General features: G+C 39.8%; 1 protein-coding gene across 1 annotated transcript in view; it reads left to right on the top strand.

Moving 5' to 3' along the window:
* Positions 1-25,994, top strand: part of ADAMTS5 (ADAM metallopeptidase with thrombospondin type 1 motif 5) — a 44,958-nt gene that overhangs the window by 2,928 nt on the left and 16,036 nt on the right. The window contains exons 2-3 of the mRNA XM_054841118.1: positions 10,051-10,183; positions 24,116-24,283. Of these exons, the coding sequence (XP_054697093.1) occupies positions 10,051-10,183; positions 24,116-24,283 (301 nt within the window). The remainder of the gene's footprint in view (positions 1-10,050; positions 10,184-24,115; positions 24,284-25,994) is intronic.

Below are 25,994 nucleotides of genomic sequence, written 5' to 3'. Positions count from 1 at the left end.
TCTTAACATCAATTATTAAGTTAATTTGGACTGAGGTAGGATGTGAATTTAAAGTGCACTTGCATTACAGATGCTTATCTGTAATTCTTTGCATGGATGCCCTCCTGCCAGAGTAAGAGTGTGCTGCTAATCAGTAATCCACTTTCAAAGACTCCTGAGCAAGGCATGAATTACTTCTTTTGGATGTAAGTAGTACCTAAACTAAAGAGAATGTCACAGTTCCTGTGGTCTCCTTCCACTCTTAAGATGCAAATATTGCTTGCACTGTTACTTAGGGATGTAAATGCTTTGCAAGGAAAAAGCACAGGCTTCTGTTTTCTTGGTTTACATTTTAACACGTTTAACTATGGGATTAGCTCCTCAGTGCAACTCAGTGTAACTTAATCTGCTTTAATGATTCACTGTGTGCACACGCACATTGTTTGGCATTACATTCCAGTATTTGACTCAATAAGAACAAGACTGTAGTTTCTTGCTACATGTGTTCATGATGTTCTTTGCAGGGAGTATGTGTGAGTCCACACGATTTTTATATGCTTACACTCAAAATGTCAACATGAATCTGTTTGCTCCTCTTGGAATGTAAACACAAAAAGGGTTAAAGGATGAAAAAGCAGCAGAGATGTTTCCTGGAGAAAACAGCTCCACTTTGAACTAAAAAGAGATTTTTTCCAGTTTAGCTTTTCAATGAGAGTGGCAGCAATTGGCAGGAGGATCCAACTTTTACAACTATGTTTTGAATGTATGAAGTACGTTGCTTAGCTACTAGACGCCAAGCGATGGCTGCATGTTTTGATGGGCTCTGAATACCGTCATGCTAATTTTTGAACATCCAGATGTCTTCTTCTAAATGGCTTGGGTTTTCGGCATGGGGTAAATGTGTGAGGTACATTTTCCGTCTTTGTTTACTAACGGAGGCCACCTTGAACTTTGTGCCTCTGTGTCAACAGAATAATATTTGCAAATCATTTGTCAGCTGAACGCATGTCCTCAGCTGTATGTAACTGTTTATGCATAGTTAGAATTTAAATTATGCGTCCCTGTTGCCATACAAGTCTCTAATATAATAATTATCTTCGTTCTGGAGCGGCATTTACTTGGATGTTATTTTTGACACCGAAAGACGTTCTCTGAAAAGGTAGTAGCTTTACTTGAGTTCCTTATAAAAGAAGAATCCCATCAGAATTCAGCACCATTGCTTCCTCCTCTTGTCTTGTCATTACTTGTTTAAAGATAAATTAATAACCGTTCATAGACTAAGAGTGTGCTGGCAGCTCTCCTTTATTATAAAATTAGTACTGGCAGTTCAAATTATTATCATCATCATTCATATTAGGAAGTACTTCCCATGCACAAAGATTTTTAGAAGGAGATTTACTGGTTCTGAATTAAAATATTCGCTCACTTTTGGTCATAATCCACATTTACTTTGATAAGGGCTTTAAAGCAATCATGCTGCAGAGCATAGTAAATAGTAAATAGTAAAAAATATGAACATGGGTTCAGTTTTCAGACAACTGATGTTAAAACTATTTCAGGCTCTACATTGCTTATGAGTGGTGGTAAGAACCATGTAACTTATCTGTCCATTAGCTGCAGTGAATCCATTTATCCTGTAACTGCAAGGAAAACTACAGTAATGTGTCTGGTCATTATTATCACCTGTGTAGGAGATTGAAATGATCTATCACTAAATATTGCAGAAACATAGTTGGGTTGCACAGTGATGATTTAAATTCCCAATATCTAGTAAGGAGAAGTATGTTTTCCCAGTGGTCTCAATTTGTTGTTTTGACCCATGATGGCCAGTCTCGAGCCTGACAGAGGTCTGATTTGTCAGTACCAAAAGGTGATAATTTTCTAATAAGTCCTGTGAGACCTTTCATTAAGGCAGTTTTGCCTTAACAACCTTAAAGAAAATACATGGGTCCCCTGCTGTTCAACTACTTTGTGGTTGAGTCTTTGACAGCAGCTGTAAATTTTTGGGCTACGTGCATCCTCAGCGCATCTTCTGCGGAATATGGTGATGCGAGGATCTGATCATCTGGTAGCCAGGTGAGTCCTCCGCCCCGCCTGGTGGTAGAAGAGCAGCTGTGTGGTGGGAAGGAGGAAGAGCTCGTAAAGCCCTCTTCCCTGGAGATTAGCTCGCTTTGTTCTCAGTGGTGGTGAAGTCAACAGCAAATTTAGAATTTAGTCCATTTCAGGCTTTTTTATTGTGAACAGTTCTCAGAAGCTGGAAACAGGTTATCTTCAGTCTTCAGGTTTTTACCGATGCAACAAAATACTTGCCAGATTATTTGTCACAGTAGAAAAGCGTATTAGATGTGATTTGCAAACTGCACTTGAACTCAAACTGGTTTTTTTTCTGAGGCCTATCCTGCTCTGCAATTATCCTCTAATATTCATCCAATCTCTTTTATTAGTGACCCTTAGTTAAATGCATTTGGACAAAATCCAGTTCTCTTCCTTTCCTTTCCCCCCAATTCTGAATCATGTGAAAATTAAAGTAGATATTTCTCACAGTAGGTACAGGCAACAAGAGAAAGAAAAAATACTTTCCTAAGTGCTTGTTAGCATTATCCATGATAGTACCATCATGCCTGGCTCTAACAAAAAGTTCATGCTAGAGCCAAAGGCCACTGTCCTGCCTTTTTCTACACAGTAATTATATGGGTCTTGTGTGTGTGATTTAGTTTAACTGTCAGTCTGACAGTGCTGTTGAAATTTAACAGCAAGCTTTGAATTATCTCAGCTCTATGGATGATAATTTCATTGCATGGAGCACATGCTTTCTTTGGCTTTAGTTCTTTCTTCTTTTTTTATTTTCTTTATTATCATCTTCCCACAATTATTATCCCATATTAGTAAAACAGATCACTGTACCAATGGTAAATAGGATATATTTCACTCATGTTTATTATTATTACTCTGAAGAAATTATAAGGTGATGTGTCTACCAGTTTCATAGCATTTTCACCAATTTTGTTGCGAATCTAATACATTTAGATAATGTCCCTGGGGAAAATAAAGTGGGACATAACTTGTGCAGGAGAAGTACCGTGATACACACTAATCTACAGGGATGGTGTGGGGTTTCCCCACAGAGGAACTATGGGTTAGGCAAGTTAAATTGCACATTTGCCCTTGTTCACCAGACACCAGTTTCATAACTGAAACTTTGTTTGCCCTTCCCCTCCCCATGCAAAGTCCAAATGCTTCCTGTGCATTTGGTCAATATTTTTAAATAATCTGTGGTTTGCATAATACTGCTGCATTTTCTGTATATGCTTTAGGGGGAAAAAAAAAGAAGTTTTGTTAATCTGTACACTCAGATCTTAAAAACTTAATCCAGTTTAGGCTCTATTTCTAATACTTGGTTGCAGAGCATCCTTGGATACGTTGTACCTAGGGTCCCCATACCATGCAAGGGCAGAGTAAGAACATGTCAAAATACCCAGTGTGGTGAGGAGGTAGTTTCTGAAGCTAGCAAGCATAGCATGCATGCGCTAAACTTAGCCCAACGGGACATCACCCATACCTTGGGTCTTCTTGAATTTCACCTTAGAATTCAGAAAGACAGCTCTGTACATTTGAGATTCAGATGCCCAAAACTCAGACCTGTACTTATCATATTAACCTGGAATGAAGATGACCTCAATTTTTAAGTTAAACTATTGGAGGAAAATATGTGACTTTGGTTTTGGTCAGTATGGCAGGTTATCACCACTCCTGTTGTCTTCAAAAGGTAACTGGGCTTTGGTCTCCCCTCTCAAAGTATGGCCATGGGCGGATAAAGCAGTACGGCAGTGAGTCTGACAGGAGTCCTTCCTCGCTTCGCAGTGATGGCCAGGCCCTCTCCCTGGTGCCCTAACCTGGACATCGCCCTGAGTGAGACCCACCAGTGTCTCAGGAAGAGGACTTCCTCCAGGGCAGCAGTGTTCCACCCTTTTGGCTTGTAAAGCCTCTCCTTTTAAGTGTAATAGTATCGGTCGAGGGATAAAATAGACCATTCCCTAATTAGTTTGTTCACCAGTTAGCCCTTATTTCCAGTATTCCTTTTGCAATCTGTCATCTTTCGTCTCGTGCTCCTTTTGCCTTCCAGGCATCATGTGCTCCTTGGGTGATACCCGTAATACTCTCTGTTTGGGTGAAGCTTACTTTCCTCCACACGTGCCGTTCCACATTGCTGTGACATTAATAAACTTTGACCCACTTTGCAGAGGGGCGCGCGGGAGGGTGGACGTGTGAGTCCCGAATACTGCCTGGCCCCACCCTCCCTTTACAGGCCTGTGGTGGGAACGCTGCTGCAGGAAGTTGGAAAGTCGTATTTAATTCCTTCCTCTGCTTGAGGGATTTTAGGTCTGTATCGCCCACCTCCCAGGAGAGGCCCTTAACCGGTAGGTTGTAAGCTGTTCCAGGTGTTAAGGAAACTTTCCACTCCTCTGACCATAGCTATGTCACTGTTTAGCAAGTAATTCAAGATTCATATGGTGAGAAGGAGAGAAATCGTGACCTGAAGCCGCTGACTGGCGCGCACCGCTTAGAGCAAGGTGGCCTGTGTTCCCAAAGCACGGAGAGAAGACTGTTTCTGTAATTTACCCAAGGACTGTTCAGTGTAAAATACAGAAGCAGGATGAGGAATAGGGACCAAAAATGAGGTCCCTTCACCAAGCGCCCTAAGCACTAACTGCGGTCAGGGCTAGGGAAACCTTTGGCACATGGGCTGCAACAGAAGAAGCCACAGCTCCCTGCGTGTACGGACACCTGCAGACCTTCACTGTAGACCGTAGTCTGTTGTAGACCATAGACCGTAGGGTGCTCTCCTAAGAAACGTGCTTCTAAGTATCCTCATCCCTCAAAGTAACTTGAAGCTGGATCACCTTCTGGTTGGGCAAAGGCTTTAACTGATGAGCCATTGTAAAGAAACCTTAAAAGCAAGCAAGCAAACACACAGAGATCTAAAAGCTGTTGGCTATGCTTTAGAAGAAGATGATGTGCAGCTGTGCCCAATAGAAAGCCTGATCCTGTTGGTTTCTCATACATCTGATCTGAGAAGGTCTGTAGGCTGGGTTCCCTCAGGTGCAAAGATTGAGAAACATTAAGCGTGTCAACCCCAATCAAACTGTAGTGTAAGCTAAGTGCTAAGCTGCTCAGGACTGTAAAACTGTGGCACTTTGGGGCCGATAAGGTCGCAAACTGCAGGCCCTGTGAAGGGTATATAACTCAAAGACCAGAGGACATGTGAGCCAATTTTGTTCTTCTGCCCTTACATTCCACCAAACCGTCCCCGTTGGCGCTTAAGTCCTGTTTTGGATCCAGTCCACAGGCTCTGGCCTAATATCAGATTTCGCTAAACAGTTTATTCCTGGTTTTAAGCCTACTGCACAAATCAAAGAATTTCAGGTAAAATAAATTAACTGCTCCAGCAGGGAGCCACGACAGTTATCTTCATTCACAACAATGCCACGTATACATGGCAAACAGCCAGCTGCTCTTGATGTACTTATGAATGCCAAGAAAACTTGGCCTTTAATAAGCTGTCTAATTAACTACTAGTCTTATGATGTACAGCTCAGTTTTCCTAAGTCATTCCTTTGCCAAAGCTTAAGTCTTAACATCTCTTTCCTCCTGTGTAGCAAATGCATTTCCTAGTAATTCTTCTATTTTGAAACCACTGCAACAAAGATCAAGGGCCTTCTTTAGAAATATCAAGAAATACTTATTCTTCGAAGCTTCTGCCGCTGTTTGGAGACAATTAAATGAATATACAGATCTAAGTAAGCAATTAACTTTTTAAATAGAAGCCACACACCATAGCGAAATAATCATTGGAAACTGATTTTAAGTATCATGTGAGTCCTTGCTTTTGTAGTGCTTTAGCTGAAGTATGAAAAGTTGAGGAGACCCACACAGATTTTTTAGATTGCATCAATACATCCGGGCCTGTTTTTAGCAACAATATTGTTTTCAAGGGAAATAAAAACTTTTAATGTACTCCCAGAAACTTTACTTCATAAAAGTCTGAGACTGCTTTCCAAGACTGCCCAGGAGAACTAAAAATGTGGCTATTGATGCTGGTAACAAATAATCTATGGCAGGTACAGCTACAGGAGCTGTAAGTCAAAAGAAATTTTGCCATAAATATTTAAATCAGTGGAAGCATAAACAGGTGTGATTTTCAATAACGTCGCTTGAAATCATGCTGTTGGGAAAGACCGTGTAGATAGGGAATGGTGAGTTGACCTGATAGCAAAATTTTCAGAATATTTGTCTCAGAGGTGTCACTTCATTGGCTTCAATTATGTATATATATACTATGTGATGCTATGAATAGAAATATATTAAAGTTCAAATCATGCAGAGGCAAGAGAAATAAGGAATAAATAAGACTGTGAGTTGAGAACATAATGGAGCTGAGTCTTCAGTAATCTGCCTAAGTGATTGTTGACAAGGTGAGCATTAGCTTAAAAAAGGCATTGTTGACAATGTCAACATTAGCTTAAAAAATGCATCTTCATGCAGTCGCTGAGGACTGAAGTCTGCAACAAAAACCAGAAGGCTCAGCGCCTGCTCTCTGTTCAAAGCATAGCCAACGCGTGCCCTGCTCTAGCAGCAGATGGGCAACCCGTAGACATCCCTCCGATAACAGCTTCGTACAAAGAAGCTAACGCCAGAAAATATTTCCTGTCCCTGTTTCCAATATCCTTTACAAGCCTCCTCCACCGCTGCCCAGCTGGGATTCGGTAGGCGGCTGCAGGACTCCCCACGCCGCCTTGCTCAGATGGCTGGCGAGGCAGCACGGATGTGGTCACGGAGCTGGCTGAAGGGAGTGAGGATTTACTGTATCACCGTCCACCGCTTTCTGAGCACAGTGTGGTCACTCTCCTCCCTTCTCCCTTACAGGGATCGTTGGTCTTGCACCATCTGAGGACAGCTGTTTTCCAGCTGTTTGTGGGGTGTTGGAGGAGCTAGGTAATTTTACGGATAAGCAATTTGTAGAGTCACTTATCGTCTGTGGGATTTCCTAGGAGCAACCTTTAACTAATACAGCCCTTCAAGAAATGCATTTTATCTGACCCCAAATTGATGTATTTCATAAAGAAAGTGTAAAGCTTGCTTTGTTTTGTCTAGATAACTGTTACGCAGATGAGCACTGCCTTGAAAGTTGCTAGTGGGATGTTGAGATGTGTGGATATGTGTCATATTCGTGGAAATGATGGAAATAGAGGAACAGTTGTTTGATGAAGTGATGAGTTCTGAGGAAAACTTGGACATGCAGTATGGTAAAATGTCAGTGACACATAACATATGAAAAGTAACCAAACATTGCTCTGTCCTTTAGTGCTTGTCTATGTACATAGCTATTTTTCTGATGCCTTATGAAGGTGGCATAACACAATCTTTTGCATAGCTTTGGAAATTTTGAGGTTAGGATTACTAACCAGCCAGGAGTTAGAAGATCTGCTTACGGCTCACATCCCTGTCGTAATTATCCATACTCCACACATCCCATCAGAAGTAACTCTAAGGAAGTTTATGAGATTACCTGCTTAAACAATTGTGTTCTTTTAATTGTACTTGTGTCATGAAGTCTGTAGAGTCATTGTGAGGTCTGGTTTTGTCTGCTGGTATAGCTTCATAGCTATATCACTGGCATAGTTTCTTGTATGCAAATGGAAATAAACCATGCACTGGCATAAGACATCTGTGTGCTGATATAATTGTGCCGATACTGGGAGTAGTACTTATGTAAATAACTATGTAATAATGACACCCAAATACAAGAAAAGACCAGGGTCTGAATGAATGTATTTTACACTATCCTTGGCACTATCAACCTGAGAGTAATTTAGACCTCCTCCAGTAAGCTGCTTTCTGTCTAATGCATGTGCTTTTCAGTACTTGTGTAAGAATTTCTATTCAACTGCTTGTGTGGATTCAGTTCAAATGGCACTAGTATAAAAGTATCTTACTTCCTATACAGCTTACACTCATTTATTTAGACCAATTATATCACCATGAAAAGGTATTTTTATTGGTACTATGCACATGCATTTTTTCTGAATTTTGTTATGCATGCTGCTGTAGGTAAACCACTTACATTTACATAGAGTTTACTCTATGTAAAATGTACCCTTAAACTGAAAGGGTGAGATTCAGAAGTGATACATAAAGGGCTAAATGGATATGAACCCAAGCAAAAGTAATAGGAGTTTAAGGATTGTATCTTCCTTGTTTAATATGCCCCAGATGTTTGACACTAATATAACATGACCTCACTTAGGACCTCTTCCAGCATTGGTCCAGAGATGCTGAAAATGATATGAAGTTTATTTTTTTTCCAGAAAACTGGAAAAAAGTACTTGAAAATGGGCACCCTTATTATGTACTTTCCAATAACCCATGCAGAGCCAGAAGCAAAGCCTGGGGAGCTAATTGGATGTCAAGGGTGGGAGCCAGTGGGGTTAGAGAGAAAATTCCCTGCATGTTATCTGCATTGCTACAGAATAGAAGTTTTTCTTAAAACATGGATTATACCTGTGAAAATTCGGGAATTGAAATACTTTTGAACTTTATTCCTTCTCTTCTTGTGAGGCTGTTTTGTTCATTGGTACTGTGGCATTTAAATCTTGACATTAAGTAGCACCAAGAGTGCACTTACCAAAGAGTTCCCTGACACCTGGAAGCCAGAAGAACTGATCTCAAAATTCTTGCTCTATATATGTAATATTGCTATGTAATTTTATCTTGAAAATGTCTTTATTTCATCTTGGGAAAAAAAATTACTTTTTTTTTTCTGATGAAGAGATGCTCTTTCACAGTATCTGTGAATTCATTGTCTTTTTCTTTGACTTCAGTGGGATTTGAATCCTGTGCATTTTCAAGTTTGCCTAAATTTGAAACTGTCATAATCAGTGAACATTGTTGACCTGGAACCTCATACAGGATATCAGTTATTCAGATGTATTAGTTATGAAAGGCTTCATGAAAGTCAGTCATTATAAAAGGAGATCTCAAGGGAAGGAGTCTTAAAAACGAAGGGGAAAAAGGTACTCTTTGATCATTTGGATAATAACATTTGATAATACTGTCACGCCTTGGAAATGACATTTTCATTCAACCACAATGAAATGTCTAGGAGTGTTCCAAATGCATGGTACCTGTTTTTCCTTCTCAACCAAAAAAGCATATATATGTAGATTCAGGCTAGTTCTCCTTCCTTTGCTTCAGTAGAAGCACCAAAAAGTTATTGTCGATGATTAAAACACTGTCTGACCAAAGCTACCTTCATCATTATTATCAATGGTCATGATCGTTATCATCCTGGAATGGAAAGAAAAAAACCTAATGCTACCTGCATAGTTTTTGGAGACACCCCATATCTACAAGTAGGAAGCATGTGATCAAGTTTTTGCACTAGTAAGACTGGGAATCAGGGGATTTTACTCTCTGTCATATGCCTGACTCTTTAAACAACCTTTGAGAATTGCTTAAATACTTGGTATATTGCGTAATACATTATTAATCATTGTACTACTTGACAGATATGACATGAGACTTAATATATAACAATCTCATTTCTTTAAGTGCAAATATGAGACTTGCCTTTTGAAAAGTGATCTCTGATTCAAGGACTGATCAGGAATCTGAACCTTTCTCTCTATGCCTTGGTTCACCTCCTGTAAATAAAGAGAATATACTGGTTTTATTGTCAATGAAGAAATTCTTTTATGACGTGTATTTTGAGTACCTAACTTAATGAAAGTTTGAGCTTCTGTATGCATTGCAGAAATACAGACTAACAATAATTAATTATAGAATGTTTCCAAATCCTGTTAAAGTCAATGAAAATATTCCCATTTACTTTACCTGGGATAGGATTGGGTTATCATGCTTTTAAACTGCATTGACATCTTTAGATTGAAGCATATATTGATGTTTTTATCCAGGTTCTGCTGTTTGCAAAGGGCTGGTGACTTTAACCTGTTGTTACCTAAGGGTGTAAAAATTCATTTTAATGATTTTTTTTTTTCTTTCCTTCCTGGGCAGGATTTATGTGGGCATCATTCATGTGATACTCTGGGAATGGCAGACGTTGGGACCATATGCTCTCCTGAGCGCAGCTGTGCAGTGATTGAAGATGACGGCCTCCATGCAGCTTTTACAGTGGCTCACGAAATTGGTATGCAGTGCCTTTTCTGTTCTCTTGCCAAATCAAACACTTGTAACAGCTGCATTAGTAACCAAAATACTTCGCAATTAATTCCAGATTTCCCCTGGTCCAGATACTCACTTGGGGATTAAGGCTGTATACATATGCACTTGGGGGTTAACTAATAAGGGATCAGAAGGCAAGTGAAGGCGCACGGTAGGTGTTTCCTTTCTGACAGTGTCATTTCTAAGCGGTAGTTGAAGTGAAAATTCAAAGGCTGCTGCTACTGTCCAAAGATGTCAATACGTGTCCCTCCTGAGAAAGCATTTGGCCCATCTATTGTAATTCACATGCATTTAGTGCATACACAGTGGAAAATAACTCACCTTTTTGAACGACTTGCATGCTCTACTGTTACGAAATTTTTTCTTGGGACAATGTATTACCTGCAAAGGAAGGCTTTTGTGGAAAAAAACAGAATTCAAATAGTTTTCTAAGTGCATGGAAATTCCACCTTTATGGTAAAATACGGTCCTGATGTGAATCCTGAAATAAGTGAAATAGTATTTAGGTGATAAAGGTTTGGTCAAAAAACTTAATTTTAGTTTCCACCCCAGTGGACAGCAATTTAATGTAGGGGTTTTTCATGTACCTTCCAAAGGGATTTAAGATAGAATTGGTGACAGAAGAAAGTTCATATTCTGGGGTATTACCTCTGTCATGATAAATTCCTTCAGCAAGACTGCTGCCTTCTTGATTATTTTTAATTTACTAATATTTTGCGAGCTGTGTTCACTGGAAATACATTCGATATGAGGGCTATTCACTGGTGAGTGAACAGCAATTTAAAAGTGGAGAACATTTTTTTTTAACATTCTTGGAAGGAAATAACAAGGAAAGGAGAACTTTCAGAGAGCGCCAATTTCTGAATTGCCTTGTACCTCGTGCCAAACCAAAGTAAAGTTTACTTTGGGAGTATCATTGCAGTAGTTCAGTTTTCAAGTAGCTAGCAGGTAGAGCCCAAGAGATGTGTGCCTTGCATATACCTGGCTCAGCAACCAGTGGTCACCAAGTATGAAAAAGCAGCTGGCATGTCAATGACCTGACCCTTCAACAATTAATGAACCTAACCCTACTGCTCTTACGGTGCCACAAAGAAATGAAATCAGTAGTGGTTGGAGAGGGATCATGTGTTGCATGAAAGCATAAAATGCTGTGGCAGGATGAGTCCTCAAACTAGAAATTTTATTTTAATAAACAATATAATTATAAAAGAAAAAGCCATCTGAAAACACTAGTTCAGAGCATTTGGAGAAAAGTACAGCAATACATCAAATGCATCTTCACATCAGATGAGTTTAGTGGCATCAAACCTGGATGGTGTGAAGCTAATGGCCCATCACGAGCCTGGTCTAGAACTGGGACAAGTAGATTGGCAAATGTAGCCAGTCTGCTAGAGGGACTGCTTGTATCTTCTTGCATCCAGACGTGATGCTTACTGCTGAAGGTTAGTGGGCAATGGTGAGGTTGGATGAGGGAACTTCTTGTGATACCAGTGTTGATATATCTGGTGTGTGAAGAGGTGACTAATGCGTCTCAACTACCATTTTATCAGCAATAAATACATATTTAGATAGATTAAAAAGGAAAGAACATAGATCAATAAAGATAGGGATGAGCAGTAAATATACATATTATTACCTTGAATTCCACACAAAGAAAATGTGAACACAAGTGAATTATTTTTAGTGATCTAGAAGCACATTTTTGAAAAAGAGCCATTTTCATACCTAAACATTTACAGGAATCTGTAAAAGCTATAATTTTCAATGTAAAAAAGGCATGAATTGAAATGAATAAATAAGTACCCTAATGGACAAGAAAACTCTAGTTTGAGGTTGTTTAAAATAACATCCTTTTTTTTTTCTCCTCACCATAAGATTTTAAGAAAGGAGGGGTGTCAAGTCACAGAATGAGCTTTGTGTGTGTGGCCTAAAGCAGGAGAAGTTGAGAAGAAAACACAGCTAAAATTGCTTGAGTACTTGCATTAAATTAAAGGTCAAAAAAGGATGAAAAATAAAAGTGTGGCATGGATACCCTTTAGTTAAGCACTTTGGGGAAAAGCTTGCTTTATTTTATTTGGAGACCAGATTTCTTCCTATAATTCGGAAGTCTTAAAAGTTCCCCCTGTCCTGTGGGTAGGGTGTACCTTTAATTTTACAGCAGCTTAGTTATTCGGTGGAGTTCACCTGGCAGCATAGGAGATGCCCTGCAAGACAAAGGGGATACTAAGGGCTCTAAGCCTAGGATGCTCCTTTCTGTCAGTAGGAAAAGCAAGGTGAGCCGCTAAGTCAATCAGAGTCACCGTCTGCAGTTTTTTAAATAACCCTGCTGCATGTGCATGTGTAGCAGATGTGGCATCATTAACATGGACTTGATCTGGAGAATGGCTGTGTCCCCCCACTTTGACTTCAAGGGGATCTGAGTACTCTTGTTTCCTCTCTGAAGGAACCAAGAGCATTTTCGAGGATCATATTCTTCCTCTGGAAGGCAACCAAAGTAAATGGAACTGCAGCTCCAACCAAACAGGACGATGCACAGCCCAGGGGCTCAGGTTGGATACGTGCATAGGAAGCCAAAAAGCAGCCCGCTACAGAATAAAGTCTGATGCTTCTGTTGCCAGGGTTTCTACCACGTTATGTGTTAGATGTTTATTTTATTTCTTTCAGATAAAATAGATGGATTTTGACCAGTGGTTTTTGAGGGGGAGAGTATGAATAAGCAGCAATAACAGGAAAAATCTCCAAAGGACTATAAACAATAGCGTAGAAAGAAATATATGCAACAAAATTCTTAGTACAACTGATTAGCTGACAATAAGAGATGGAGATCCGTGTGTAAAGATTGACGAGGTAGGACCTGAATCTTGTCCTACTTGTATGTAGGAAAATCAGGAATAATTTGTCACCAGTGTCAAATGTAGAAAACAAGGATAATGCAGGAAAAAATAGGAGGAGACCTTGTAACTTTGAACGGGATAATCTAGTTTCTCCTCAAAATAAAGGGAAGCAGTGCTAATAGCATAAATGTTATTTTTAAATCATAGCCTGTCAAGACATCCAGCCACTAATGGTAAATCCATATATGGTTATTTTCTAGCCAGGGACATGCTGCTATCAGTTTGGACAGTGGTAGCTTTGCTGTCACAAAAATTGTCTTCTGGATTCATGCCTGAAATCATCAGCTCAGCTCCATGTTGTGGCATATGGATGTCTTTTTTGACTTTAAGCAACTCCTTCAACTCTGCCTCCATAGCTTTGCAGGGATATCTGAGCTGGCTTAAGCACAGTATGTAGACATTCTCCAAGTCTTTGTTATCGTCAACCTATTGTCTATAAAAAAAGATGTTTCTTTATTTCATGCACTTCCCTGCTTCACAGGGACATCTGGAGAAAAGCATTAAAGAATCCACGATCCCTCATAATCTCAACATTTATTCAATGTTTTTCATAGGTTGGCACTAGCATATTACTTCTCCATGTATCCCATGTATATAAAATAACTACCAGGAAACAAAAATAACTAGATTCTCACTGTAATACTCTGGACTTTGGGATTGGAGATTCTGTTGCTTTTACAGTGTTGAATTATAAACCAGCCTGTGGATCCCGTGAAGATAAGCATGATCTAAATCACCAACAGACACAGTTAATCAATTTGAAGTAACCTTTAACATCTTTTGCAATGGGATTTATCCAATACATGACAATTCCTTGTTTAGTAGCCTGGTGTTGCATTTTGTGATGCCGTCACGGTCAGAAGTTTCTGCTGACTTTGGCTCCTCCTATGCTGGAGTCCTGCACGTCTCGGTACAGACAGCCCGCCATCCTAAAGGGTTTGTCATCTACAAAACCAAAATGAGAATAGTTCCAGAGAAAATAAGTGGAGCCACTGCTCGTTTTATCAATAGGTAATTTCGCAAAATCGCTAAGGAAGTCTCAAGGAAAGCCAAGGATTAAACTTGTCTCTTGAGTTTCGAGATAGTCCTTAAATACAAAAGCATCCTTCCTGCAGTCTTTAAGCAGGCAAAGTTCCAGTTCAGTGAGAGTTATGGGTCTAATAACTTTAATTATATGTATCTTTATTCTTCCCATCAATCTTGAAGAACTTTTTTCTTTTTTTTTTTTTTTAAGAGGCGATACAGAGAAAGCGCTGCCTTTTTGCTCAGTGGTAATGTTCATTTGACCTTTTGCAAAGTTCCTATTTCTCTGTTATGCAACCACACTGGCATGCTATTACTCCTTCTATCCTCCTGAGTAATATGGTTTACTGATGTTCTTTCCAAGTATTTTATTTTTAGAATATAGCTTAAAAATTGCTACATGGAATTAATTAAACCTCTGTTCATTAGTTTTCTTTTATCTTTTACATGTGACTTTAGAGAAGGGAAGGCCAAAGGGGGGCATAAAAGCAATCTTCAAAATCGTTGCGAAAATTTGCGTAATAAATCATTCTCCATGTCCACCTGGGACAGCACAAGGGGTAATGGCCTTAAATTGCAGCAAGGGAGATTTACTTTAAGCATTAGCCAAAATCATCTAACCAGAAGGATAGTTAAGGGCAGGAATGAATTGCTCGGGGAGGCTGTGAGATCTCCCTCGCTGGAGGTTTGCGGGGGCCGGCTGGCTGAAACTGCTATGGCTTAGGGGACACTGATCCTGCCCTCGGGTGGAGGGATGCACAAGGTGACTTTTCAAGGTCCCCTCCCAGCCTGATTTTCTACGGTTATGTGGTGTTATCACGACTTCCTCCCCAGCTATACTGCCTAGCTGAACACCTAAAATCAAGGAACTGTACAGAAACTAAAACTAGAGAGTAACGTGTTTAATACGCAATCTTTTTCAGCACTCTGTCATTCTGCAGTACCTGCCATCACTGAGGACAAAAGTGTCGCAAGTGCTGCCAGCAAAGTGTAGTGCTTTATTAAAGAGCATAATTTTATGTAAAGCCATTTTAGAGGTGAGGTATTACTCCTGGAGTCCTTACTCGAGCAGTTCACTGAAATACATCAGTATACCACTTTGCTGAATTTTGAGTGGATTGAAAGTATTTATTCAGAGCCTGAGCCTGAATTTGAGTTGTAGGCCTCTGTAGAAAGAGGGACATGTCTACTGTGTCCAACCTATGTAACCTTTACAGCAAATGGCGTGACTCTGACCCTTCTCCAGAAGAAACTGAAACCAAGAACAACATGTATGATATTTAAGTGGTATTCTTGCTTTTGATGTACATAGAAGAGTCAAAAAATACTGCAATTCCATATTTTACTACATGTGCTCATTTTGTATACACTCAAAGTAATTAAATACACAGCCATCTTTTCTTTTCCACTGCTGAACATGTAGCCCTTTGATTTCAAGGCTGTCAAGATAAAGCAGATAACAACAAGCTTCAGACTTGACAGGTACAAATCTTTTGTAGCCTCTCATATTAAGGGCGATGCATTGCCAAGGGCGCACAGTCCCACAGGCACATGAAAAAATGGTGAAGGTTGTCTGAATTTCATATTATCGTTCCTTCATGACAGACAAAGTTTAGGCAAATGTCCAGGTAATCATAATTAGGCAGACTTGCTTTCTTAAAACCAACAAAAAAAAAATAAAGTGAAAGAGAGAGAGTGCACTCATCCAAATCTTCTCTGATGACATGCATGAGAAAAATTACTTGATTACTTCTCTTTGAACCTTTTCCAAGGTTCTATCTAAAATTTAGCTTGCAAAAGCCCTTGAATTAAGCCCCTATGAACACATACCCTTTGGTTACGAGAAAAGATGGGCAGTCAGACTAAGCCCTCCCGAGAGGTGAAGAGTGGGCAAAAACTTTTATTGATGTTTCAAAACACAAACATCAGCTGTGCAAAAGGTTGCTGGTTAAAATTTTGGCTAAAAAGTCTTGGCTTGCCCAACAATATTTTGATTAATTTATAATGTTATATGTAATACATAATCGTTCCACCTGCAGGACACATGGTGCTTAAAACAGACTTTTTTTTAGTAAAGCTGAGCCAGTTTGTATGGAAAAGTGGAGAGATGGAAGGGGGAAATTGATACGATGTAGAAAAATTGAATCCTCCTGTTCCGAATATGCTTGAGCTTTTCTTTTTCTACCATGTACTTTTAAGTCTGAGTAGATTAGGGATCTTTACCTTCTTATCAGCTGTGAAGCAATTCTGATAGAGAAGTGAGGAGGTGGATGGCCAGGTTCTCAACCAGGGACTTCAGGAAGTGACTCAGACCCAGCACTAATATTGCTCGAGTTTTCAGAGGTTTTCTGGAGTTGTGCTGTGTACGCGTAACCTCATGAAGAATTAGATTAAATAAGTGCTATGCTTTGAAAAGCTTCTCTGAATTCTGAAGCATCGTAACTTAAAGCCAAATACGTAGAGCGAAGTATCAGTATCTCTGCAACCATCAGGGAATTGAGAATGAACATGAGTTTTGCCTGATGTTTCAAAATAATAATTATCAAAAGAAGTTCACATTGGCTGTCTGTGCCTGAACCCCTGTTCTTCCATATTGCAGGGGAAAGTAGGGATTGCGTTCCTCCTTGGCAGGCAAATACTACTGACATGATCATGTAGTTTTTGTGCAGAAAGTACTTCAAGTATAGAGAGAAAAGGCGGAATTACCCAAGAAACAGGCAGCAGGCGATGTAATTTATACATTCTTGCACTATCTACTCTCCCAGGGTTCGTTCATTTACCATGAATGAATTATATTCTTTGTGAGTTACTCAGGGTTGGACAGATGTGAAATGGGTGTCAGCATGTCCCACTTTTTCATTAAAATTAATACTTATCTTCCACATGCTCCATTAATTAGGACAGCAGATGTAGCATGGACCTCCAAGACCACATCTTTTTAATAATTCTTTGAGTCTATGTGGACACATAGGTTTCTGATTGCATAGTCCTCATTGCCTGGACAGAATCTTGCCTGCAAATTGTCTGTCTGACGGGGGTGATGCATCTGTGATCTCCCACAGAAGTCTGTTATAACAAGCTGTTTCAGTAGAAGTTTGTTTTGTGTAAAGTCTGCAGGACTGGTGTATGAATGTCTGATTGTGGCTTTTTTTTAATGTCTGCTTCTGAAAAGAAGCTGCACTTCAGACTATTGTTTCATTCAGTCTGAAGAACTCTTTTAAGCCAGAAATATTAAAAACTGCCTCTGGGCTGGAGATTTAAAAGAGAGAGTGTTTTTTGGTTTTTTCTTTTTTCTTTCATAAATGATGGATAGCAGTCAAAGAAAAGAAAATTGGAAGGAAAGTTCAAGAATGAAGAAAGAGTAATAACCAGTTTTACATTCTATACATGTTTTTGTAAGCTTGTGTAATTCATAACACTTCTGTTTTATATAAAAAACAACTTTATTAAACTTTATTGCTTAGGTCCATCATTTTTTATGCAAAATTCCCGTGACTTCAAGAGGATTTCTGAGTGATATCAGTATGCAGTTCTTAACAAGGAGCCAAATACTCGCACAAGTTAGAAAAACAGTACATGCAGAAAGAAATGGTTTTATTTTAACAGAGTTACCACATGCAGTCTTTTTTTAGCAAGGGAGAGAGCGAGAGGCTCGTGCAGAAGGTATGGGCTGGTGATTGGAACAAGGAATGTTGAGCCAGGAGCTTCCTGAATCCTGATCCCATGGGAGCCAGTGACTCACTGGGTAACCTTGGGCAAATCACTTGACCTTCTTTTGTACCCCAGTCATCCCCACTGAAAATTAGGTGAAAGGCATGACCTCACTGAAAAACACATGCTTCATCAGGGCTGAGCTTTTCTAAGAAAACAAATTACAATGCCTGTAGCATTTTTTAGCATGCTGTGTCACTTTGCATGTGTCCTGTGGTCAAATTCAGTGCAAGAGCTGTTGTTTGACATGCTGTTCAGTTGAAGCGCTAGAGATCTGTGTATTTCCATAAACAACATTGGGGTTTTTTTTTCCAGGAGGAAGAGCCGCCACAATTTGTGTTTTAGCAAAAGCTGAGTTTTACTTGCGGTACATTAGGGTTGCTCCTTGTTTTCTTTATTCCTATGCTTGAGATACTACTGGAAAATAAATGAGATTAGAGTAATTTTTGCATGCTGATGATGTGGAGAACCTCTACAGATAGTCTAGTGAGATATTTTAAGCAAATTCCAAAGAAGAAATATCCAAATTTCTGTTTAGCTTCCCAGGGCTGCTGGGAAGAAAACAGCTGCAGTGCAATGTGCCTCACCACACATCCAACGTAGCTCTGATACACTCTGAATTTACCTGCTGAGCTCTTTGGGGGTGTCATTTCCTTGTTGGGCTGTAACGGGTGTTGGCCTTCAGTAGCTGTTGGGGTAGGGAAGCTTGTGCAGTGCAAGGTCCACTGTCAGGAATGCAGACAGTGCAGGTGAGCTGGGATCCAGGGGCTGATGACCGCTGTTGAGTCCTTCGTTTCTTGCTTCAGGATCTAAACAAACAGAGCTGTGTCAAGAGGCCTTTGCAGGTGACGTTCCAAAATACATTAGAGGTCAAAGTCTGCAAGTTGCTTTCACGCTGCTTTCAACAGTTTACTGATGTAGTCACACCTTCTCTCTCCTCAAGGGGAGAAGGAGGGCTGTGAGGAAGGGCTGTCAGTCCATTTAGGTGGTTGTTCTTTTTGCTGTTTGGGAAGGAACTAATTTACAAGAAGGCTAGCTCCTCTTCACTTGCACGAGGGTAAACACTGCTGCCTTGCCATCTGTTTCTTTTACCATTTTGTGCATTCCTACAGCATAACTTAACTAAACACCATCCTGCTGGTAAAATTATATTATGTCATTTTCACTCAGTGGGAACTGTCAACACCAGTAAGATGCTTCATTAAGTAGAAAACATCAGATGATCTACTAACCCAATCTCAGTCATCATCTTACACAGCTGCCGGGAGCCTTTTTTCTCCCCCGTTCTTCAATAGCCTGGTTCAAAGTGCATAGTAGTACAAAATGTTGTGGTGCTAAAATTGGCATCGTTTTTGAAGCCTTCATTGTAAGATTTGTGTTCATTAAGTCTTTGCTTTTGCCCAAAACTTTTGCTGGCGTTATGCTTACATGCAGGATCACTTGAAGGATCACCTGTCACTTTTTCACATTGGTTCTTATGAGAGGAAGCACCTTAGCAGTAAATGCCAGAAACCACCCTAATGTCCTGAGCTCTGTGTGGCAATACCAGCATGTTCATGCATGTGAGGGGTGGTGGGGGGAAGACTTTTCAGATAGGAAGGGAAGCGTCCCTTCTTTAGTTCTTGGATACAAAGGGACAAAAGGCGCAGGGTTAGAAGTGTTTTGTTGTTCCCACTTCTGTGCTAAAAAGAGCATACATTAGCTAGACAGTCTTTAGAGATTGCAGATCATTGTGATATTTTGAATTTTAATTATTTTTAATGAAAGGCAAAAACAGTTGTAAGAGTCATCGTAAGTTTGTAATATATTTTAATCTGGTTTAAGCCTGGTCAGAATGCCTTAAAAGCCAAAGCTAGGACAGAGAAAGATTTAGGTTGTGATAGGAATTAGGAGTTTTAGTTCCATAAAATTTTTTGAAAGTTGCATTCACAGTGATTGTAAGCATACATACGAAATTAAAAGGAAAATCAGTATGAACAAAGAATCCGTATATTTAATGCCAAGAACAGATATTACCCTCACTAATGTCACTGGTGGTTAATTTAGAAGCTGAAATACTGACAATTGGAATTATATATTTTGGAAATTATTTGCTACTTACTGCTTCTTACCTTGTCATGATTTTCTTAAATTATTTTTGAAAAAAAATTAAAATAACAAGAGATTCACAAATACTTTGGGAAGCTTCTCCTCAAAAAGCTGAAGTCTGCCAAGTAAGTGACTTAGTTCTCGTCATGCATTAGAACAATGGCCTGATTTAATATGACAAAATAGACGCTGTTAATGAGGTATGTCCTCAGTTCACCCCATTTATCATTGTAAAGTATAGAAGTTATGCTGCACTCTAATTAAAGGTGAAGCCAGTAGCTTGACACTTTCCAGAAGATGACCCTGTTTCACTTTCCTGTGCTTTTGCCAAAGTATTCAGTATGAAATGTTCTGTGCTGAATAGTCACCTGAGAAGCATTTCTTTTTACTTATTTACTCTGAACTTCGCCACAGAGACTGTCCAGCCATTTCTGAGTGGGAGACTAATTTGCGATTGTTTTATGGAAAAATTTGCAGTCTTTCTGCACAAAGTGAAGAGCTTGAGATTTGGCTGCAACTTTTCTCTTATCTAAAGAATATTCTTTTTTTTGTCTATATGGAGGAGGAAAAAAGAAAGGAAGAACAACAACTGCAATCCACAGCTCAGCGGTTACATTCTCTGCAGAGTCAGAGGGTCCCTCAGAGGAAAGGAAACGACACCATCTTTAGGCAGGGAAGCCAGGAGCAAGCTAAAGCACAATATACTCCCTGGCCTGCTCCAGGCAGTGCTCGGCTGTAGGATTCCCATAGTTTAATGGGGTGTGACCGCATTGCTCTGACAGTAGGTAGTCTAAGCTGAGCTTGCTTACAAATCACACTGCAGGAGGAGCTGGGGCTGAAAACCGCACATAGGAAAGACAAAAAGGTCTTTCCAAAGCCAGGACTGATTAAATTGGTGCCAGGAGGAACTCACACACGCAAAAACTGTGTTAAAAGAATGCCATAGGCAGCAGAGAAACTCAGAGATGCCCAAGTTGCACGTTCAGAAGCACCAGTGTTAACAGGGCCTGTGCGTATCTGCACTGTATGAAGTCATTTATTATGTGCTCGTGTGGGATGTCTGCCACGTAAGATGAACAAAGTTATGAAAGATGAAGTGCGGTTATGCAAGGAAGGGATTCGTATAGAGAGCAAAGTTGTATCTTAAATGGGTGGAGTGTTGCAGAGCGGTATCAGAGGGTGTTAAAGTTCAGAAACTTGAATTCAGCCCTACAAGACTGAATCCTTCACATCACAGAGTTTTGGGTGGTTCCAAATGGTGCTATAAAATGTTGAGCACTCTGAAAAATTAAGTTCTCAAATTGCTAGCTTGCACCCAACTATTATTCACATCCTACAGCGAACATGCATTGTGAGCCATGTGATGTTATTCAGCCAAACTTTTTGAACAATCGTCCAGCTTTTGTGATTCACCCAGAACTATTTAGTACCTTAGAAATGAAACTCCTTTTCCACTGACAGAACCTCATTACCTTATTTCACAAGCATGCTGCAGTGAAGTAATTTCTTGCAGGGTTACAACTGGGAGCAGTCTTGGGACGTAAAATAGAAAATCATTCTTCCTGCAACCTTTAAGCATACAAGTTGTCTCAGAGAAGGTTGCTATAGTGAGACGTAGGTCAACCAGTACGGTGCTTTCATGCTTGATGTGCTAATTTTTTACAAATATTGCTGTATTGGTTGGTAATGTTGGTAATACATGCATATTCAAGTGCACAGATTCAAGTCAAGCACAAGAAACTGGCTGACACTCCTGAACAGCTCTGCAGAGCAGTGTGTGTGCGGTCTTGATTTAAATGGGGAGCTGTGCCGCACATTTAGGGGTATGCCAACAGAAGCTAGGGGATGGGGCTAAAGCCCTCTCTAGTAAATGTTTGCTTAAGCTAGCAGAACACTGGTGAAACATGCTACAAGGAGTTATTTAATGTCAGCAGAAAATGGTTCTAGTTATATTACTACTAGGCATGTGTTGAGGTTCATTAACCTGTCAGCTCTGCTCGTAGTTCTCAGACATGAGGTGTGACCTGGTGCCATTCAGTGCATTAGCACGAATACAAGCATAGCGATAACATTCTATAGAACGGCAGCCAAGAATAACATCATCTTTGCGTTTCCTGAAGACGCTCATTGTCAGTGTCTAGGACTTTGGCCCATATATAATAGGTATTGCCAAAGGAAAGTGATTTTACCTATCAGAAGAAAATAAGCCCAAATCTTGCATATAAAACACACCAGTAATTAGACATGCCTTCCATATGAAAGTTTGATTCATTATGTTTTTGCAGCAATGTACTTGTGATACAGCATTGCAGTAGCAATTAGCAACAGTAGTAACCAAGAAAGCAGTATTAACTCTCATCAGGGTTAACCCAGGTTCCTCAAATAAATTTATAATAATTTATAATACTACAGGGCCTTTTATTCAAACAGTAGCTGTATTTGAATGATGTTGGTAAATGTGTGTACATCAGTGGAAGAGAGGAAAAAAGAGAAATGCCTTCTCCATTCACCTCCCCTCCAGTGGGGATCCAGTAGCTGCAGAAGACAGCCTGGCTGTTCTCAGTCATCACTGGTATGACTAGAAGTGACAGATAAGTTCCTCTTGTCACTTTTCCTGTAGCTCCATCCTTAGGTCAGGACCCCAGCATCACTGGGAGTAAGGCTGCCAGATGATACCTTGGCCTCTCTCACAGGACAGAAACCCTGATTTCTGATCTCCTGCAGCCCTAACACAGACTTCTGGTCAGATAGCTACTTTCCTGGTCGCAGATACAGCTCAACAGTGAGTGCTGCCTCCATCTCTTTCCTCTTGACTTCTCCCCCAAAGCAGATGAAAACGATGTAACAGCAAGTTTATATCAGGCAAATAGGCAAAATTTGCTCATTTTCTTCTTTTCCAGCCTGTATTTTAGGTATTATTATTGTTACTACTATTGTCATACGTACTATGGATATCAGAATATCATACCCTGCTATCAGTGTCCCTACTTGTGTCACCTTACAGCTAGTCTACAGCAGTTATACCAAAACATGAAGCCGATGGTACATAGAAGGCTTTTAGTTGTTGCAGATTAATACAACCTGTCTCTTTGGCTGCTATTTGAGGGCATCACGTTTATTTCTCTGCAGTGGCTTTGATGGGGTGGTCTTTGCCCTTATCATTGGAGCACTCTTGGTTTAGCCCTGGATGTCTTGATTAATCATCTCCTGGCCTATGCTGAAGACTGAATGTTACGTTCAGGCTTGAGTTTCCTGCTGCTTTGCTTCCCATTCAGTTTTCTACCTCTTGGATAGCAAGTTGGCCATGAAATAATCCAGTGTGGGCACGGAAATTGAAGTTAAACTTGATGTTTACAGAGGGAACAAAGTGTGTTGCCTGCAATCTATTGTTGTCCAGAGACTAGAGAAGATGGGGATCACTGAACTACAGAAAAGGTTTCTGTCGCACTTACAAGAACTCACCTAGCACTGGACTGAACTCCCCTGGACATTAATGATTTTTGCAAGTTCCATCATGTGCTGTTTTGTGTGCACATTGTTTTGTGTTTTGGAGTATAAATATACAATACCATATACATTCAAAAATAAAACCCAGCAAAACTAAAACCCTAACCAAAACAATACTGAAAAGCACCCTCCCACAAAACAAAACTCTCTACATGGAAGAGACTATTTGAAAACAGTATTCAGATTGTTTGATCCTTCAACAAGGAGTACGCTTTAAGAATTTACATACAGTTTGTTTAGTTGCTCCATAAATACTAAGATTTTTGTCCATTTAGAAAGATACTGTAACACCTTTCTAGACAGTTGCAGAACATCTTTACAGAGTGAAGTATTAAGTCTTCCTTGCTGAAGATGATTTGGAAAAACAGTAAGAGCTAAATTGTTGACTAATATAAATGAGTACGATTCACTTTAGTCTTCATCAGGTTTCAGTTAGCACAGTTCGATGACATGTCAGCTGATGGCATTAGTTCCTTGCTATATTGAATGGTGTAAACTGTCACAGCTTTTTTGTCTTCAAGCAGAGATACCACATTTCAAGTGCCCTGCTTTGGACTGCTGTTCAAAATTTGAGAACGAATTATACAATTCATTTTACCTTGACTGTGAGCTCCAGCTGGTAAACTCCATTATGGATAGTCATAACATTTTATTTATTTGTTTAATTTCTATAGGGCACTTGCTTGGGCTTTCCCATGACGACTCCAAATTTTGTGAGGAGAACTTTGGCTCCATGGAGGATAAGCGCCTCATGTCCTCCATTCTGACTAGCATCGATGCTTCAAAACCCTGGTCCAAATGCACTTCGGCAACTATAACAGAATTTTTTGATGATGGTCATGGTATGTATTATCACACCTTGTGTCAGCTACATATTAGTTTTTACTGTGATCTATTTTTTTTAATAAGAACATTTTATACCTGCTTGTTCATTCCTTGCTCATCTTCAGGACTATCTTGGAAGTGCTTGCAAAGCAAGGCAAAGGTCTAAAAGGCTGGCAGAGTCTCACCCTCCCTTTGCATGATTCAAATGCAAGGGAAAAGAAAGAGTTGATGGAGTGTGTGTTGGCAATAATTTGGTTTGGAACATGGAGAGGTTTTTTTAAAAGCATGAAATTAGTCTTGTCTTCCCAAATGCCACAGATATGAGCTCAGAGAGTACTTTAAGCAGAGGACAGAAGGAAATGGCACTTTCCTCACAGAAATTAAAATAGGTGGTATGGTCTACTTAACATTAGACTACAGATATGAGCAGTGTGTATGTGTTCTTGTTACGATTAATGACAGTTATTATGTTTATTATGTCATATTTATTATGTTTATAATGCTATTGTATTTATTAAGTTTATGTAGAGGGGCTGTAAGCAAGAACTAAGACTCTTCTGTGCTATATATGATAAAAGATTACTTCTGCCCCAGGAGCTTACCTTCCAAGTCATGTACCTAATATTTGTTAAATATGTCATTTACCCTTTGGAGAATAAGTGCAAAACTTTCATTTTCCAAAAGTAGTAATAAAACAGCATAGTCTTCACTCTTAATGAATTTTAAAGTCTTCATTGTGCTCCCAAAGCAACTGCAGTTCTTAAACCATTCAAATTCCAAAATGCTGAGATAAAAATGACATAATTGAGTGAATGGATCAAGTTGTTATGGTAACTGAAATGCTTATGGATAAAAAGTATGGTATGTCTGCTGAACGTAAAGGTTTTTTTGCTTTTAAATATTTTGTCGGCTAATTTCAGTGCTCTCTGTAATATTTTCTCCTGTTTTCCACTATTGGAGAATGACTTCATTTTTTCTCTCAATTTTATTAGATCCATTAATCTGTACTGTCCTGTCTAAGGTCCATATTGCTCTGGCACTGACCTAATATTACCAAGTTAGTTTCCACATACGAAGAAAGCTTTGCTTTTTTGAGTTTAGTTACTGAGGTACAGTACAGTTCACTGGGGTAAAATAAAGGGACCTCCCTTGCCATCCATGAAGGACCTCTTAGAGAGCGCAAGGAACTCTGAACTACGTTGCCTCTTCTGTTCCTCTCCTGCTGCAGGCGAGTAGAAATGTTGTTCTCATTTTTTCCCTTTTTTGGTGACCTCACTTCTTCTCTTTACAATGCATCCAGCTAACTACTTTCTCCAGCAATAAAGAAAGCGAAGAGAGCATTTCTTCCACCCACCTCACTTTGAGCTTGTTTGCACCTGGGGGATTCTTGAAATTTGGACCCTTATCCATGAGCTGGACCCAGTCTCAATATGGAAGTAAGGAGGGGCTGTAACAATCAGTCTACAGATCTAAGAATATAACTCTGCCAGTTTTCTTCAGTAAAAGTAGGTAGGAGCTTCAGACCCTTCAGAGCTTCATTATGGTCTCCTTGTTCAGCATGAGTGCTGTTTTCCTGTCCACGAAGTTTAGCAGTCCTCAACTGCTCACACTTTTCACAAAGTCATGTATTCTTTGCTGCATGTAAGGGGCTTAGGATCTGTCAGTCTGTTAATGCATGGGTTAGGGTACGTTGCGCTTTCTAATGCTCATGAGCAGTTACCACTCAGG

The sequence above is a fragment of the Grus americana genome, chromosome 1 (assembly GCF_028858705.1).
Source record: "Grus americana isolate bGruAme1 chromosome 1, bGruAme1.mat, whole genome shotgun sequence".
Taxonomy (NCBI): Eukaryota; Metazoa; Chordata; class Aves; order Gruiformes; family Gruidae; genus Grus; species Grus americana.
The sequence above is the reverse complement of the archived record's forward strand: the minus strand, read 5'-3'. Positions and strand labels throughout refer to the sequence as shown.